Below are 18,989 nucleotides of genomic sequence, written 5' to 3'. Positions count from 1 at the left end.
TTGTCTGATTCAAGGAGAAGATTTTTAATCTATTCTTTTCTGTAACTGAAGTATTTCGGCACCATTGGCATAAACCACTCTAGAAAAAACTACACAAAATGCAAGAGGATTTGGATAATTATTTGAAGTAAAACTTCACTGCTTTGTTAAAAACCCAGGCTTCCGAAGTGGCACTGGTCAGCCCACAGCAGCCAGAGTCCCCCAGCACACCAGCAGCCAGGCATTCAGCCGCATGTTCGGGAGTCCTGGCAGAGCCCGGACCATGGGAATCCAGAGCACGCGGGAACCCGGAGCACCCAGGACCCCTGTGGCTGCAAGCAGCAAATTCGTTTCTGCAATTCCCATAAGCACCTCAGCTAAAGTAAGTAAAATCAGGACATAGTATACTAACTTGATTCATCTACAGGACAAATCACTTCATCATGTAAGGTACGATACTACCTTGCATGCACAAAGTTTAAAAGTAAAGATAACGCAAATAACTGTGGCTACCCCCAAGCTCCCTGTAGCTTTTCCTGTGACAATTGCCCCAGTCCCCCCGCAGTTTTCGAGCCATCGCAATTCATATCTGTTCTGAGAGCACTACAACGAATTAACAGACAATGGTATGAAACTTCCCATTGATGGCAAATAATAATAATTAAAAAGAACAAGAATGAAGAAATGTTTTGCTGTTCTTTCTTTTTGGGGGGATCTGCCTATCTCAAAATAGCTAGTATGAGATTTTAATTATACTTGAGACAGTCCTATTTTTTCCTATGCCTTTAGAATGACGGCGTGGTAGAGAGCGAGCACAGGGATTTGGGATGCTAGCTATTTCTCCCAGCATAAAAAGAACAGCGTGTGCCTATATTTAGAGGTAGAGAAGGGAACTACAGCATCCAGGGGAAAAAAAAATCATACTGATTATATCTTCAAAAAAGCACTTGTGTTTTTGGTTTGTTAAATCAAGAATGTGTTGCAAGTGTTTGACCCTATATCCAGCAACAATAAAATCTGTTCCATCATAAAATACCAGCTGCTTTGCACTTTGAATGATAATACTATTTTTAAAGTGTTTCAGAATTATTGTCTCATAGATTGTGGTAATTTTTATTATGTTTACTGGGGAATTCCTTTTTTTTTTTTTTTTTTAGAATACAAACAATGGGCACATTTATTATTTTCTTGCTTTTAAAACTGCATTTGGTCTGAAATTTGGGCTACTCTTCAGACTAGGCAGAAAAAGTTTTTCAGCCTAACATTTTGGCACCAATAAAAATTAACAAAACAAGTGAGTCAGATCAAAAATACCTGTTAACATTACATGCAAAAAGTTATCTGGCTGCATTACACGTCTAAGGGATACTCTGTTTCTAGCAATATTACATCAGGACAACTCCAGGCTTAAGTCATACCAGAGAGCTGTGATGTACCAGATAGCTCAAACCTTGGGGTCAGGCCCTGGCGGGGGAAGGACCCTCCTCTCCCCTCCACGGAGGAGAGAGGAGAGGGGGAGAGAGAGGAGAGGAGAGGAGAAGCTCATCCGCGGTGATGCTTCCGTCCACAGGCATCTGGAGGAGGTGAAAACCCATCTCGCATCAAACTACTTCCACATCATTTCAGTTTCTTTCCCTGTTGCTCAGACTGAGAAATTCATTTAGAAATTCACTCACACTCTGGATCAGAAGTGCCATAACTGTTTTTTTTCTTTTCGTTTTTGCAGGAGAGGAGAAATGCTGCACCGGGGAGGGCAGTACGGCCACTCTGTCCCCACCAAATGCACCGGAGGAAGAAGTAATCAATGCAGAAATGAGATTTCCAAGTGGGACAAGACACTCTCAGCCCTCCATTCCCCCTGCCTACACGTACTTCCTAACCACCACCAGACCCCCGGTTGCACACTCCACCCCAGCACCGTTCAGTCCCAGCGTGCCAGCCTTTATCGGGCATCCAAGTGCCCAGACTTGTCCCCAGGTTCCCTCCAGCTCTGCCAGCACAGGAGCCCGCTGTGCGCCCCACCAGCATCCTCTGCCAAAGCCCCGGCAGCACCGCGGTCATTCAGCCACACAGCTGCTAGTTTACCGGGACCAGCGAGCCCCCAGAGAAGGAGGTGGTCCCTGGTACACTGGCAGCTGCGTGGCCGAACGACGTCTGTTTTATCTCATTTGCACTGTAAATCTTTAGCAGTGGGAACGTCTCCCAGGTTTCTAAAGGACCACGTCAATTTATGGTGCAATAAATATGATCTTAAATAATAAAAATAAGAATAGAGTGGGACCTGAATACAGACTCCACTGCAATCTAAATCAAATATAAACCCAAGTATCCATAAGTGCAATGGTAATGACTTGACCGACTGTGCCATCTAGCCAGGAGATGGGAACACTCAGGCAGACGCTCCCTCTCTGCCTGTTTTCACCCAACAGACAATCGGAGCATCACCTCCAGCAGTGGATGGGAGGGAACGCTCAGTTCTGGTCCCTCGGGACCCGGCCCTACTTGCAATGCATTCACATCTGTGTCTCTCAGACATCCTTCATCTACAGCATCCTCTGCTTCCCGTGACTTCTTACCCAAGACCAAAAGGCTTTAAAATGTCATGATAGAGGAAGATTATACCCACCCCCCCAAAAAAAATTAGTGGAAGATTTTTCTAGGAAAGAGATCCTAAAATTCTGACCAGATAATAACCCCAGTCCAGCCTTCATTTCCTATGTTAATGGATCAATTTACATCTTTCTAGCAAAATGGTTTCAGGCTACATTAAAAAAAAAAAAAAAAAAAAAAAGGAAAAAGTCATGCTTTTCTTCTTAAACTGCATTTTGGGAGAGGATTAAGAGGAGGAAGGAAGGATATGACTGTTTCCAGGGGTTTTTAGTGTATTTGCTTCACACAGCAAATTAATATTCTCAATTTTAAATCAGGAGTATATTCTTAATTAGGGTATGAAATGTTTTAAAATTTTCTTCACTTTACAAATGGCTGCTTTTTCAATTAACTGTGCTTCCTCAGCCTCAGTATGATCTTTCTATTAGCAATACAAATGCTTTCTAATATTTTGTGAATACTAATTCACAAAATTAATTAAATGCAGACTTAACTCTGAAAACATATATTTTACCACAAAAAAACACTGTCTCCCAACTACTGACTGATTACAGGCTTTTCTGTGATCAAGAGTATCAAGTCCTAAAGGCCCAGTGGTCAGAACTGAAGGTAAGAGAGTTAAATGAAAAAAAGGTAGCAACTCACTTTCCTCATCTCGCTTTTTAAATGCTCCAAACAGGGTGGGGGGAAGAAAAGATAAATATCCACAAGTTGAAGCAAACTGGTCATTAAAGCGAGGCTGCAGTGCCGTCCCTAACACAACACTCTGCAGCAGAGAACTAGTGGAGCCCTGCAGAGCTCACACATGTGTTGTTTGTGTTTAAACTCAAATAAACTGTATTTATTTTAATGTAAAAAAAAATCTATCAAAGCAGCACTTAAACGTAACCAGTCTTCTGCTTACCAAACCAAAAAAACCTCCTTTAGACAAATCTTAAAAGCTAATAAAAATTTAGATGGCGCAGTGTCATACTGCGTTTTTATGTTAAAATACTAAACTGACACAAATAGATTTCCTAAAATTGAAAACAAACAGACATAAATTGCACAACTAAAGACTCCCAGCAGAAGTTAAGCATGCAGATGAGAAATGGTTCATTCTCAGGAGCTTCCTGTGACTGATACATACATGCATTTGGGGGAGTGAAATTGTAAGATGTGATTAAACAGTTATCATCTAAGAGGGGCAAGAAAAAACTTGGAAAAACTTCATTTAAAAATGGCCAGCATGGATCAAACCCAATCCTATGGGAAGGGATGCATTCTAGGTTTTAGTCAGGTGTCTCAAAAGGATACAAGCCCAGAACACATGGCCGCTGAACACAAATACTCTTAGGGTAATGCCTGTACTGTTACAAAAAATAACTCAAGTACGGGGGAGAAGACTACTAGAAAAGCAGTAACCACAATATTTTTTGCATCAGTATGTAGACAAAAAGTGCGACACTAAGAGAGTACATTTCTAGATCATCAAGTCTTACAACTTACTACATCAACTAAGGAAAATGCATTCCCCGCACACATATGCTTTTGTCATTTGCCAGGAGATGAGCAGAACATAAAGACTTAGAAGAGAGGGCATTGGGGGGGAGCTGAGAAGAAGGGGTGCTGAGGAGGGAAGTAGCAAAGCAATATCATCTAAGATGTTCTCTTTGAAGTATTAAGAAAGTCAACTTGTAAAAATTAATGGATTAGACCTCCAGCTGTTCAATTCTCAGCTTTAAATTTAAAAGGTATTTCACTTTGTAACATTGGCACATAATGCATAAAATATATTTAAATTTTAAAAAAATATAATATTTGCATTAAAAAAGGTCACTAATAATTCATAATGTTTTAACTGCACCAACACAAAAGTGTTTTGCAAAGGAAAAGCAGCTATCCACAAAGAATATCAGTATTTTTACATAAGCTAGTCATGTTATCACTATGTGCAAACTGGGTCTATCTACAGAATAGCAAAAATTCAGATTTACATTTTAAAAGTTGAGAAATCTAACCAAGATCAAGAAAGTCAGGGCAGACCCTGAATTTCCTGGAAGATTCCACAGCTTCACCTATTTAATTTCCATAGGGTTCCCTGCCCTGTGTCCCTAACCCAAGAACTGGTGCTGAGGAAGTGCACAAGCAAGCCATGTTCTAAATATACCTCATTAACGGAAGCTCTAAACGCCCCTCAAATAAATGAAACAAGAATAATTCTGTATTAAAAAAACCCAACGTATCAATCTTAAAAATATCCTGCAAGCTATAAGCATGTATTTGCAGGTGCAAATTTTGTTCTTTTCAAGGGCTTAGATTTTTCAGTGGAAAAACCAGAACAGTTTGACAGAAAGCCGACTGCTGGCTCGAGCGGTGGCCACGACGTTATCCATGCTGTCTGCATACGAAGCGCTCCAGCCCGAAACACGTTAAGGATGATCTATTTTATGCTAGCAACAAAACAGGGAAGGATCCCACTACCCACAATTTGACTGGTCTCTTTTGATATTCTCAATGTGCTCTAGGCATTACATAATTAAACCGTTTATAATATTTCAGTAAATTTAGCATTAAAAAAAGCTTATGTGTTAGGCCACCTGAAGATTCATTTTAGAGCTGCCTTTACACTTTCAGTGGATGCTCTACTCGTACTTAATAGAAACACACAGGAAACCACAGACTAAAAATGTACAGTAATTTGTCTAGTACTAAAATTTTATATGGCCACATAAAGACATTTTGCTGTATCAAAACCTCTCCCTCGTACAGAACATTGCAGAAGCTGAGTCAGCTGGTACAAATAAAAACAGCCCATATACTTTTAGGTTAGACTTTTGTTTAATGCCTTATCCTTTGCTCTATACAAGCAATGACAAACCGTATCTGTAGGTATTGCTAATTAATAACGTTTTTTAGCAAAAAAATATTTGCAGTTTCATGGCAGAGCATTTCACTAGGTCATTGGTAAAAAAACAGGTATTGCATGTTGAAATTAAGAGCAGACATGGTGCAATACATCACAGATCAGAATAAATCTGTGCTGTCATCTAAGCTCATATATAAATATTAAGTCTAATTCATTTCCCTTTACATCATATGTAAAGATCTGAAGCACATTCACATACCCATTTCAAGAATTATATCCCTCAAAGCCTGTCTCATGCACTCTCTCACACGAAGTATGTACAAAACAATCCAGTTAAAACTAACCTCATAACTAAACGTGCCATTATAGAATAACAGACTTTGGTAAAAGAAAGCATCATGACACAAACTAAATTTGTGATCTGCATTAATTCAAATACAGCTAGACTGTCCACTAAAATGAGCGGAACAGGTAAATCTAAAGGCCAAAAATTAATAGACAGACAGATGGAGGGATGTAAAGGCAAACAGAGTGGCTATGGTAGTTACTGAAATGCCAATAAATTCACACACTTTCTGCATTAAATATCTTAGTGCGTTACAGCAGCAATAGCAAATACTACTGAAAACTCTGCCCCTTGCCTTCTCTAATATTTGCCATGAAGGTCTACAAACACACTGCTGCAGAATGTTTATAAAACAAAGGAAAACATTCCTAAACAGGGCCACTTTCTAGCAGAAAATATTAAAAATGATAGTCGGTCAAAGTAAACAATAGAGTATTACTCTCATTCACACGAAGCCAAGCCAAACTGGGGCAATCTCTTGGGGTTTTTTTGGGTTTTTTTTTGGACAGGTCAGAAGAGTTTAAAAGATCCTGTTAAACCCAAATCTAATGCACACCGAACTCTCTCCTATGATATGCAAATGGGAGTACTCTTTCCTCATAAATCCGCATGCTAATCCAGATCATTTATTAAAGATGTGTATTTCATATCTGTGGAGTATATCACGTAACTTCTTGGCAAAGGCAATAGCGTTTTTTTCACTAACTGTTAAAATTCCTTGTGTAAGTTTAAACAGCTCTTTCAAGCAAACAAAGCAGCATCGGGAATCACAGATCCATCGCTGCAAAGTGCGCTGAGCTTAGTCAGTGAACTCATTTCCAACAACCCTCAGTACAGTACAAACCCATTCCAAATCACATATTGCTTTCAATGATATTTAAGTGTTTGAAATACCTCACAAGAGGTCTGACAAACTCGGTCTCAGTAAACAAACCTAGTCCCTTGGTCAGGGGACGTCTAAAAGAATTTAGCAGTATTTAAAATAAAAGCACGCAGCAGAACGTACTAGGAAGAGAAAGAAAACAAAGGCTCCTAGCCACATCTGGACCAAATTTGACCTTTGTTAATGTATTTGGTAGTAATTTACGGACGTTACATACTGCTTCGTCACGAGTTTTGGCCTGCTGGCTCATTCAAATGATAGGTTCGGTGTTACGATGAAATATTAACAAAACCTCAAAGATGAAAAGTAACCATGTTGCACTGCACATGCTCATCAGCTCGGACAGACGAGCCCAACGGCTACCGAGCAACTGAACATATTCTTATTTTTTCCAGTCAACACCTGCATGGTTCTAGGTTACATACTGACATCTTCACCTGACATCTGCAGTATGGGACCTTCAAAATTTCAATTAAAAACTAAAACCAAAACCCTACCAGCACTTAATTACTGGGTTTCTAGAGAATACTAATCAATATTTCACTAAAGGGGAAATTGTTCTGGTTCAGTCAAACCAGGCAAAGCAAAACCCCATTAAACTGGCCCTCAATTTTTAAGTGAGTTTGATCTGGTTATTCTTTGTTAGCTAGAGCTGCGGGGTTGGAAGTCAACACAACCTCTCTAGACTCAGTATTATTATATCTCACTCCCAGTTCTAGCTGCAGAGGAAAACATGAAATTCTAGAAAGCATTTTGGGGGAAAAAAAACCAATCAGCCACTTCACGTAAAACATGTTAGCACAAGAAGCAATGTATCAGAGAAAACTCCTTGCGGAAAATCGCATTTCAGCGAAGACCAATGTCCAGCCAGCATTAATAATGTTAAATTCAGAAACAAAACGTGAACATATGCACAGACCTGGCTAAAGGCTATCACTAAATGATGTAGGTGTGTACACGTTACAAGGGCACCTACAGCACAGGTGTCTGAAATAACGTTATCTGCTCCCTTCTACCTTCAAAGCTCACAGCTCACACAGATTGCTAGACATTAGCAAATCATTCTAATGCCATTATGAGAAAAAAGAGATGAGCTTTAAGAATCTGACCAGCCATTAAAACAACTCAAACAAGTTGTTTCCCCCAGTAATCTGGGCATTAATGAAGTATTTGAAAAGTTCCTGATTCTGCCACATTTCGGGGAGCCTGTCCGTTCCAACGCTGTGCCTCCACAGCTGGCAGCGAAGCCAGAGCCTCTGGCCCCGGCACTCGCTCCACGCCACGGGAGGAGAGCGGCGGGAAGGGGGACACCTGCCCTCCGACACCCGCCGTCCCTTCCTCCGCCCCGCTCAGAGCCCACGGAGCCGCCGCTGGTGCAGATTGCGGCAGTGCCACAATAGGAATAAATCACCAAACGCTTTCCCTCCCGTCACGGCAGGTGTAATTAAGAAGCCCACCAACAATGCCTACATGCTGGTGAGGGAACTTGGGTCTAACAACTAATTTCACTCTTAACATTGCACAGAACTACAAAATGGTGAACGCTTCCCCAGCGCAGTATTAAGCACATTTAGGCACTCCTTGAAATTTGGAGGAGTGCTGTCTGAAGCCTGTGCATTCAACCTGCATGCATACACTGGGGAACTGCTGGAACAAATACCACGGATGCAAATCCCAGTCACCTAAAATCTCAGTCACTGGATAAATAAAGCCTTTTCTTAAACACAATTTCAAACATTCGGGGGTATAGCAATGTAAAGTTAAATTATTTCTACTAACTGAGGAGAACAGCCCGTTTTGTCTCACCTATTGTATCTTTATCACTTCCAACAACAGTTAAAGTAAATTCTCCACTGGTCTCTATGAATTTCCTCATCCGAAGAACCAGCCCACTCAAATCCTGTAAGTGACTAAAGTGTGAAACAGAATGAGTGTCTCTATGCATTGTTGTAAAACTGGTTTGCTATTTTATGTTAAGCCTCTGAAATACTAAAACATATCCTTATACAGGAACACTGATTAAATGGTTTTCCTTCCAAGTGATGAACTGTTTTAATGGCAACATTGTGGTTATCGCGACCAGAAAGCAATTACTTATTTCACTAGATGTTACTAAGAACAGCGGCGATCAAAGTGAACGTAGGAGTGCTGTTAAAGACGTTAAAGAAAGCATGGCTCCATGTGACACATATACACAAAATACACATAATTTTAAGCCAAATTACACTTTTAATAAATGTGCTGTTCAGGATTAAATCACTGCTCAGGATTTTTTTTTTAATCCATGAAATTAAGATCTATAGAATACGTTACTTTTTTAAAATCTATTTCTAAAAACAGCACGGTGTGTAGATCTGCATATCTGTATGCATGTGTGTGTGTGTGAGAGTGCACACATAACGGGGGGATGTGCGCGCGTGTGTGTGAGAGAACGTATATATGTGTTCGAGTCTGCCAAGGTAGAAGTGACAGGAACTGTGATTTGTGCTAACTAGCTATTGATCCAGTCAGATCTAGATGTTGTGTACAAGAAACAATAAAAGAGAAGGGGCCAGGAAGGATGCTGTGTGCAACTCCATTTAAAAATGGAAAAGAAGGGCCCCAAACAAACCAATTTATGTCCTTGCCTGGGTGAAGCATGGAGAATGCTGATGGGCTTCCTAGAGTCTGCTGTGCATGCTAAACACTCCCGCTTGAAATGAGAGTCTCCTGCGCTGGGCATTAAACATGAACAAAGAGACAAACCGTGGGGGCTAGGATTCACGCTTCAGAAAGCCAAAGCTGGAAAGCCAACCAGAACCGGGGGTAGGAAATTGCCCAGTTTTCAAACCAGCTCCCTTTTGATTTTCCCAACACCTTTCTTAGTGAAATCACGAAACGCAGAGGACTGTAAAAAGTCAGTCTGTACCACCAAATGTAATGAAAATAATTTCAAACTATGCTAGCGGTAACAAAACATCAACTTTCCTAGGCACAAATAATGAGTTTATATGGCGTAAATTACGCACGTGTACTTAAAGCACATCAAAAAATAGCCTGCATGCATTCATACAGCAGGTACTTCCACGTGCATCTATTGTAATATTCACACACACAGCCAGGCAGTTTGGAAAATATAGCTTTGATACAATAAAATAGAAACCAATTGAATCTATAATCATCTTTATCTTCAACAGCTTTTATAATAGGGGGCTTTCCATTAAAATATTTTTTTCCTGAGCTTGGGGAATTATGATGCCCTCTGGACATGGGGAAGGATCAAAAATGACAACTAATGTTGAAATTAAACATCTGTCAACTAAGCAAGTTTTATACCAGCAGACCCAGAGCCTTATTTTAAATTGCCTTTCTAGTAAAGAAAAAAAAAAAACGTTAAGAGCCTTTCAGTTCAGTATCCCACTGCTGGTAGGCTCTTAATGCAAGCAGGGAAATACCTGGAATCGGAGGGACAGCACCACTAACAAATGCGTGTTTTCTCTGTTTAGGAAAACCTCCGTAACAGTTTGGGGGAAGTGGCTGGAAGGCTCAGCCGGCACGGGGCTCTGCGGGAGCCCCCTCCTCAGGACCGCATGCCCAGTGGGGCTCTGCAGGAGCCCCCTTCGTGGCACCCCATGCCCAGTGGGACTCTGCAGGAGCCCCCTCCTCAGCACCCCACACCCGGCAGCCCAGCCCAGCAGCCCAACGGGGCTCTGCCGGGAGCCCCCTCCACGGCACCCTACACCGCAGCCCCCCTCCGCAGCCCCCCAGGCCCGGCAGCGTGGCTGGGGCTCCACCAGCAGCCCCTCTGCTCAGCACCCCCAAGAGTCCCGTCCCAGCCGGGGCCGCCACAGCCCTTGGGGGGCCACTCCCCAGGAAGCACGATGGGGATGGGGATGGCCGTCACCTGGGGACGGCCGGGTAGCAGGCGCTTCGTCCCTGCCACTGGCCACCCCAGCAGAGCCACCCGCCATCCCACAGCCCCAGCGCAGGACGGGAAGGCACCCTGCACCCACCGAGGTCCCCACCATTGGTGGAGCGGGTCTGGAGCCAGGGTGTGCCCAGCAGCCCAGGGCCACAGCCCCGCCACCTCCCCTTCCCCGAGCAGCCCACCGTCCCCGCTGCCGTGGGCCAGCACCCGCGCGGGATGACCGATACCTTCTTTGCTTGGGTTCGGGGGCTTGGGCTTCTCCCAGGGCGCCATGGGCTTGTCCTCCTCCTGCCCCTCCATCAGGGCCTTCTCGCCGGGCAGGTACCAGGTGGAGTTGTGCTCCGCCATCAGGGAGTCCAGGTCGATGGTGCTCATGGCGCCCTTGACGCCCTCCGAGCAGCAGCTGCCCAGGTCGCTGTCCCCGTTCTGCCCCGCGCACTCCCCCTTCTTGCTCTTCAGCCCCAAGGGCTGGTCTTCCGAGATGCTGAACTGCTGCCGCTGGAGCTGGATCTGCGCTTGCAGGATCTCCAGGGGGTGGATCTCATCCTGGGCCGAGGTGCTCGTGGGGGTCCGCACCTGCTCCATGCTCGGCGTGCCTGGGTGGGTGCCCGCCGTGGTGCTGAGCCCGTAGCTGTCGGGGGTCGAGGTAGACGTATTGAGGAGGCCGAGGGCCAGGGGCTTCTGTCCGTTGAGAAGTGCGTGCTCCGCGCGGGGCAGCTTGGGCGAGCCACCCAGCAGCGGGCTGCGGGTGGGCTTGGAGGCGGCGTTGTCGGAGCTGGAGGACACCTCGTCCTCGTTGCCGTAGCTGGTGCTGACCTCGTCAGGAAAGTCCACGTGCGGGGAGCTACCGTCCGACTTGGTCACGCTCTGGATGCCGCTGTCCAGGGAAGACATCAGGTCGGGCTGCTCCCCCAGCAGCAGCTCGCCGCCCTTGCCCCAGGAGGGCGAGGTCAGGGGCTTGTCGTGGGGGGTGCCCCCGCCACGCTCTGCGCCCACGGCCCCCGGCGGGCCCCCCGCCGCCACCGGCACCGCTGGCTGCCCCGGGCTGACGCCGGCCCCGCCGCCTTCCGTGGCCGAGAACTTCTCGAAGAAGGTGCCGGGGCTGACGTGCCCACTGTCCCGTTTCCGGCGGCCCCGCCCCCGCCCACCGCCCGCCTTCCCCTCTCCGCCGGCCGCCGGCTCCAGGGTGTAGCCAGGTGAGAGGCTGCTCTCGGCGGGCAGCAGTGGGGCAGCGCCCGCCGTCTTGCCCGCGCCGCCCCCGCCTGCCGGCGGCCCCGCCGGGAAGTAGTCTGGGGCAGCAGGCGGCGGCGGGTCGGGCTCAGCCTGGCTGAGCTTGCGCTTGGCCTCGGCCGGGCTCTTCTTGTTGAAGGTGACGTTGAGGTTGGGAGCACCCAGGCTGGCGATCATGTTCTGGCAGGCAGTGGAGAGGGCGGCCAGGCAGCTCTGCCCGAAGACGTTGTCCTTGCTGGCCGGCTTGCTGAAGGAGCCCAGCGAGAGGGCGCCCAGCTTGCTGGCGGCAGGCCGCGGCGGTGGTGGTGGGGGGAACTCGGGCGGGGGCGGCGGGTAGGCACCTGGTGAGGCGCTGAGGGCGGGCGCGGCCCCGTGGGCCACCGGCTGCCGCGCTGCTGCCGCAAAGGGGAAGCCTGGCTGGGCAGCGAAGTCAGTGGGGCCACGGCGCTCGGCGGGGGCACTGGGCAGCGCCACGCCGCCGCCCGGCGACTGCAGCTGCGAGAGGCCGCCCATGGCGGGCGCGAAGGGAGGGTGGACGCCAGGCGAGGGCAGGGCCTGCGCCGGCCCCTCGCCCGCCATCCGCAGCGGCTCCTGCAGCCCCAGCCCGCTGGTGCCCGGCCGGAAGAGCACGGCGGCACCGCCCGGCTGCAGGCCCAGCTCGTGGGGGGCCGCCTCGGCCGGCAGCCCCGGCGCCGCCATGCGCCGCGGCAGCAGCTCCCCAGGCGGCGGCGGGCCCGCGAACCAGGCGCTGTCGGGGGCCAGGTGCGGTGCCGGCGGGTCGAAGCCGCGGCCGCTGCCACCGGCCTCCCGCTCGAAGGCGGGCGGGGGCAGGCCGCCAGGCGGGCCCACCTCACCGTGGTGCCCCAGCTGCTGCAGGCTGGGCGGCCGCAGGCGCTGCTGGCTGCGCGAGGCCATCTGCTTCATCACCAGGGCCGCGTTCTGGCGCTGCGCCAGCGCCGGGTGCTCGGGGCCGCTGTGCGGCAGCGGCCCCCCGAAGGCCTCGGGCGCCGGTGGGGTGAATTCACCCGGCAGGCCGGGGTAGGCCGTCGGGGAGAGGTGGCTCTCCATGGTGGGGCCATGCATGCCGCTGCCCCAGGAGGCGCAGCGCTCGACGCCAGGGTTGCCAGGGAAGTCGAACCGCGGCCTCTTGGCGACGCTCACGTAGGGGGCATCGAAGTGCTGCAGTCTTTGATTTGGTGGCTGTTGCGGAGGAGGGTGCTGCATATTAAACACGGGGTCGGTGTAGGGATGCATATTCCTGTTCTCCAGTCTGTGAATAGGGTATTCAAACTGTGCATGCTGGTTCTGCATTATGGGCCCATTGTCCTGCAGGTTGGGGTTGGGAGCGTTGGCTTCTGTTTGCTGTTGCCTAGGGATGGCTGGCGGGCAGGAGTTCTGTCTGGCCAGCAAGCCCGGCGGCTGCTGCGGCGGTTGCGGCGGCGGCGGCTGCTGCTGCTGCATCAGCGGGTGCCTGGCGCTGGCCCCCGGCTCCAGGCTGGCGGACATCTTCCGCGCCCCCCCGAAGCGCTCGAAGAAGACGCCGTGCTGCTGCGGCGGGTGCGCCTTGGCCACGGCCATGCCCGGCGCCCGGGCCAGGGCCGGCGTCCCTGCGAAGCCGCTGCCCGCCGGCACCTGCCGCCCACCGCCGTAGTGCGGCAGCTGCCCCTCGGGCTCCGACGGGGAGAAGACGGGCAGCTCGAAGTGGCCGGCAGGGCCGTCGCCGGGGTAATTGTATTCCAGCGAGTCCACGCCGCCCTGCGCGGGGAGCCGCCGCGGCTCCAGGCCGTGGGGCTCGGAGGAGCCGGCCGCCGGCAGCCCGTGGAAGGAGGCGGCGCGGTTGGGGGACTGGTCGAGGGGCAGGCAAGGCGCCGGCACGGCGTGGCTGGAGGCCCCGGCGCTGTGGTGCTGGAAGTCGGGCAGGTTCCCGGGGCGCTGCTGCCCGAAGCCCTCGCCGCCCTGGCTCTCGGCCATGTGCTCGTAGCCGTCGGCGAACGCCGTCTGCCCGCCCAGCGCGCCGCTGTAGCCCAGGAGCCGGCCGCCGTGCACGCAGGAGGCGCCGGGGTCGGGCCCGAAGTTGCCGCCGAAGTGCGGGGGGTGCTGGTGGGGGTGGTGGGCGCCGCCGTGGCCGCCGTGCGGCTGCTGCCCGCCGAAGAAGCCGTGCACCGGCGGCTGCATGCCGCCGCCGTGCAGCTCGGCGGGGCCGCGGCCCGGGAAGCCGTAGGCGTCCCCGGCCAGGCTCATGTTCATTCCCAGGAGGGGCGGCTCGCCCAGCGCGCCCAGGGCCGGGTCCACCGCAGCCGCCGCCGGGCCGCCGCCGGGGAAGGCCGGCGCCTTGAAGTGCGCGCTCATGCTCAGTCCGGGCTGGCCGAAGCCCCGCTCCGCCTGCCCGCCGCTCCGGCTGCTGCTCTGCGGCTCGAACTGCTCCAGCCCGAACATCCTGCGCGGCTCCTCAGAAGGGCATGGCCGCTCCGCGCCGCTCCGCCGTCCCGCTCCCCGCCGCGCCGGCCGCCGCTCGGCCGCCCCGCTCACATCCTGCCGCGCCGCCGCGCCGCTGGCACCGGCCGCCCGCCCGCGCTCACCCCGGCGGCTCGCCGCTCGCTGCCGCCCGGCGCCGGCCGCGCTGCGCTGCCCGAGAGCCGACGGGGCGGCGCGCCGCCGCTCATAGGCTCCGGCGCCCGGGAGCTGCGCGCCGCATCGCCGGCCCGCCGTGCGCTGCCCGCGGCTCGCAGGGCTCCGGCGGCGGCGGGGCGGCGGGGCCGGTGCGGGCGGCGGAGCCGGCGCTGCAGGCGGGCGCTGGGACGGCTGCGCCGCGCTCCCCTGCGCGCTCCCTCGCTCTCACCCGGCGCTGGCGGAGCAGCAACAAGTTTTGCATTTCAGCGATGAATTTCAGCCATCGGGGCTGCGCCAATGAGCGCCGCGCGGCCCGGGGCGGGGCTCGCCGTTAAGGTGGCTCCGCCGCGCCGCCCGGCCCCGCGCCCCGCCCGCCCCGCTCCGCTCGCCCCGGGGCCGGCGGCACCGCCGCCGCCGCTGCTCCCGCGGCGCACGGAGCGCGGGCGGCCGGGCAGCCGCGCGGAGCCCCGGGGCGCCGGGCGGCGGGGGGGCACCGGGCGGCCGGAACCGACCGGCGGGACTGGGGACCCGCGCCGCCCGCCAGGCGCGGCCGGTCCCGCACTCCCAGCCGCCCCGTACGGGCCGCCGGGGCGAGACCCGCCCGACGGTCGCGGGCTGGCGGAAGGAGCGGCTCGGCGGTCCCGCCGTCCCGGCAAACCCCGCAGCGCCCGCGAGCCCCGAGCCGGCCGCCGAGCGGCGCGCCCCGTCCGGCCCGGGCAGCCGGAGGCGCGCAGGGGAGCCGGGCGGCCCAGCGCCCCTCTTGCGCCCGGGCGGTGGCGGGAGCGGGGATGGCGGAGCCCGGCCTCCCCGGGGGGACAAAGACCCCTCGGGTCCGGGGGGGGTGGGTGGTAAAACAGCCGGCAGGATAAGGCACTCCAGATGTGCACGGCTCGCATGTGTCGATAGTTTAAAAAAATAAAACCGAAAATTACTCCCACCAAAAAAAAAAAAAAAGAGATCTATAAATAAGCGGCCGAGGAGTATTTGTATATGGCAGGAGAGTTTTAAAGGGATTTTTTTCTGCAGGATCAGGATGCTGCGCTGTGATTAAATATTGATTTTGTGTAATTAGTTTTCATGTGAACTATCCTCCTTGCTGATGGCTCGGAGATTTCAGAACTAGAGAAGAAATGGAATTGGACATGGAAATTATTACTTAGCAAAGTGACAAGGGGGGGGCGCGGGGCCCGGGGCCCGGGGTGCGGGGCTGGCACCGCGGCAGAAACCGAAGGACGCGCGGCCCGACAGCGGCACAAAGGAATAAAGGGAAAGTCGCGCTCGTTCGCTGCGGGAACGGCGGCCGCGGAGGGAGGGACAGAGGGAGGCCGCCGGCCCCTGCGCCCGTGTCCCCCGCGGAGCCGCAGCGGTCCGGACCGAGGGCAGCGCCGCGGCCCGCCGGGTCGGCGGAGCAGGGACAGCCCCGGGCGCCGAGCCCCGAGCCCCGGCCTCCCCGTCGCCGCCGCGCGCCTCTGCGCCTGCGTGCGCGCCGTCGGAGCCGGCTCTTCCGAACGGGCACAGCGCCCCCTGGCGCCCGCCCCGCCCCAACCGCACCCCCCGCCGGGCAGACAGGCGGCCGGGCCGTGCCCCCGGGCCGCCCCGACGGCGGGCAGCCGGGCCCGGGGGGACTGGCCGAGGACCGCGCCCGGCCCCCCCCTTCCCCCTCCGCGGAAGGACGGGGCCGGCTCCCGGGGCGGGGGGCTCGGCGGAGGCGCCGGCACCGGCTGCCTGGTGCCGTCTCGGGGCACCGGCGCCGCCCGGCCGGCGCCGCGGCTCCCCTCCGCGGTGACCCTCCCCGGCCCGTCCTGCCGCGTTCCGGGGGCCTCGGGCGGGCAGCCCACCGGGCCCCGGCGACCGCCCGACCCGCTCTCCGCCGGGGGCGGCTCTGGGGGAGCTCGGGCTGCCGGGTCAGCCCTGCCACACCGCCGCCGCTCGCCACCGGGCCTGGGGACAGCCCCCTCGGGGCCCCCTGCCGCGCCGTGTGCGGGCGCAGGACGGCTCCGGGCCCGGGGGCGAGCGCCGTTCCCTCGGGGCTTCGCGACTACTGATGTGACTGAGGGCACCATCAGCTGGTCCTCGAGGGGACCCCGCTCACGCCAGAGCCGCTGCAGGCTCACAGGAGGGGGAAATGCTGGTGGCTCACCCACAGCCCGTCCCAGCTCTTTCCGCTCTCAAACAACTTCTGTTAACTTTCACGGGAGCTGGAGCGTGTCCCAGCAGAGAAACCGGTTCCTGAAGCGCATGACCCCCCTTGCTGCACGACGCTTGCGGGAAGCACGGCCGGCACGTACCCAGGGTGCTTTGTGCTGACCTCTGCTCAAGCCGGCGTTGGGCGAGGCAGAAAGCGTGGCGTATCTGCGCCCTGCGCTGGCCCCGGCATGTGGGCCCCGCGGGCAGCGAGGCAGGTGCGCGCCGGAGACAAAGCTCGTGGTAGATGTAACACCGTTTCCCGAACGTGGGAAGAGGATGATGCTTTCATTGAGGAGACTTGCCCATTGGCATTAGTGGGGGAGCAACTTCTCCGTCACGTCATGGAACTTTTTGAAGTTTGTACCTCACAGGAGTGGCGTTAACATGCTTTGGCTTTTGCTCCCAAGGAGATGTTCTCCGAACGGTAAGAGCAGCAGGTCTGCTGAGTGCCGGGTGGTGGCTGCCAAGGGCAAGCCTGCAGGGGCATGACGGTACGGCACAGAGAAGTGGGATCCCAGCTCACCTCCGTGTATAGACGTGGCACGCACTCAGCTCTTCACTTTAACGGGTTATTGCCTTGAAATGGTAATAATTCGTTGTGTAAACTAGCGTTCACTTGTTATCTATTATTTTTCTGACCAAAATGGCATCCGATTTGAAAACTGGATTATTTGAAAAAAAGGAGAAAGGCTGGATTAATTTTAAGAGCGCCAATCAAAACAGTAAGAGCAACAGAACAAGTAAGAGCATTTGTAAACCAAAACAATATTGGCGGTTTAATGCCTGTCGTGCCAGTACAGAATTGCACAATAAGGGCTGAGGCTCTCTGGCTGGTATGTCTTTATTGTGGGCAAGGAATGTGATCAGCCCTTTGCTAGGACAGATCGGCAAGTGAAGCATCCACCTCGGAGAAGTAACACTGCTTTTATCTCAGCTAGAATCCAGTTTTTGTTGGTGTGTCCACCCTAGGGTGGCCTAAAGGGATACTTTCTGTGTAAGATACCACGTGCCAGTTGGACAATATATCTGTCCAGAGTATTATTGGAGGTAATTACTTACTGTTGTAATCATGGTGGGTTTCATTTGTAGTTGACCTTTTTTATCACAGCTTCTTTGTTGTGTTTATATACAGGTATTTCTCTGGGGAAACGGTCTGTTCCCTCTGCACCATGGATACGATGAAAGTTGGATCACAAGCGGTGTGGAAGAAAGTTGAACCTGCAAGGCAGCTAGATTTCTGCTGTGAAGAATTACTTTTGCTGATGTAAAAGGACCTCAGGCCTCTCTGAAATTGCAGCTCTTTTCTAAAGCAGGGAGTCATGCCTTCAAAGATACCTCCTGTAACGTTGGCTTCCACAGAAGAGACCAAATGGTTCAGAAAAGACAGATTTTTACCAATTCAGAAGATTTATCTTGCATTTCCTAGAAGATCCAGAATCCATTTTTTTCCTCCAGCAGAGCAAGCACGGTCTTTCTGGAAGAGCAGAGCGATGTTGTGAAGGAGAATACATTTAGAGGGATGGAGACTTCCTTGGTCCATGGGCTGACTATCTTCAGATGCTTCTGGGCAAGCATTAATCCTCCTCTCTCTTTGTCTCTGGTCTGTGCCCACCAGCGGGAGCCACAGGTGTCCCTGCCAGGGCCAGCAGCAAGGCTTGCTGCTGTATTCTGCAGGCAGCAGCTAGCTGCTCGCTCCTTCCCTGGACTGCTTCACTAGGAGGCTTTTCTGCTCCTCCACCGCTGGCCTAGGCATCACTATCTTCCAGGAGCGAATTTTAAGACTGAAAGTTTCAGCATGGTAACTCGCTGGCAGCGCTGCCCGGATCCGGCAGCAGCTTGGGAGTAGTATATAAGTAGCCGATGGCGAACATGGAAATAGTATCAGCCTAAATATTTTGGCAGTAAAAACAGCGAGTTGATTGAAATGGTAGGGTCCCATAACTAGCTGCAGTGTTCTACAGGCTCATGGTGTAAATGTTTGCTATTTGTTAAATGTTAGAAAGCGGCTCAGCCCTGGTTTCTAACTTGGAACGTGTTCCCATTAGACACGCCCCGGAGGCTGCCAACCTGCCACGCACCTCCCGGCTTGTCAGTGTGGTGCTGGGGAGCACTAGCGGGAGGGTGCTCCTGGACTGTGACCAGTGCTGTTGGGAGCACTTCGGTGGCAAAGGGTCACAGTCGCCCAGCCAAAGAGAAGGAAGCCTCTCTCAACTTGTACCGAGTAGTGAAAAGTATATTTCACAAAACATATTTTTACTTTCAGTCTTCGGGTTTTGGTCATCTTGGGGGAAGCAGGGAAAGGCATTATTTAAATAGTTGTAGCTGCAGGGGATTATTTTCTAAATTAACAATAGTAATTGCTCCTGCCAAATCCAAAGTTGAGGGGATT

At 53.0% G+C, this 18,989-nt stretch overlaps 1 protein-coding gene across 3 annotated transcripts in view; it reads right to left on the bottom strand.

Annotated features, from left to right (window-relative positions):
- Positions 1 to 14,365, bottom strand: part of MN1 (MN1 proto-oncogene, transcriptional regulator) — a 117,660-nt gene extending 103,295 nt beyond the window's left edge. For all 3 annotated transcript variants that reach the window (XM_075041110.1, XM_075041111.1, XM_075041112.1), the window contains exon 1: positions 10,801 to 14,365. In XM_075041110.1, coding sequence (XP_074897211.1) covers positions 10,801 to 14,239 — 3,439 coding nt within the window. In that variant the 5' untranslated portion in view covers positions 14,240 to 14,365. The remainder of the gene's footprint in view (positions 1 to 10,800) is intronic.
- Between the last annotated feature and the right edge of the window lie 4,624 nt (positions 14,366 to 18,989).

This window comes from Buteo buteo, chromosome 11, assembly GCF_964188355.1.
Source record: "Buteo buteo chromosome 11, bButBut1.hap1.1, whole genome shotgun sequence".
Classification (NCBI taxonomy): Eukaryota; Metazoa; Chordata; class Aves; order Accipitriformes; family Accipitridae; genus Buteo; species Buteo buteo.
The sequence above is the reverse complement of the archived record's forward strand: the minus strand, read 5'-3'. Positions and strand labels throughout refer to the sequence as shown.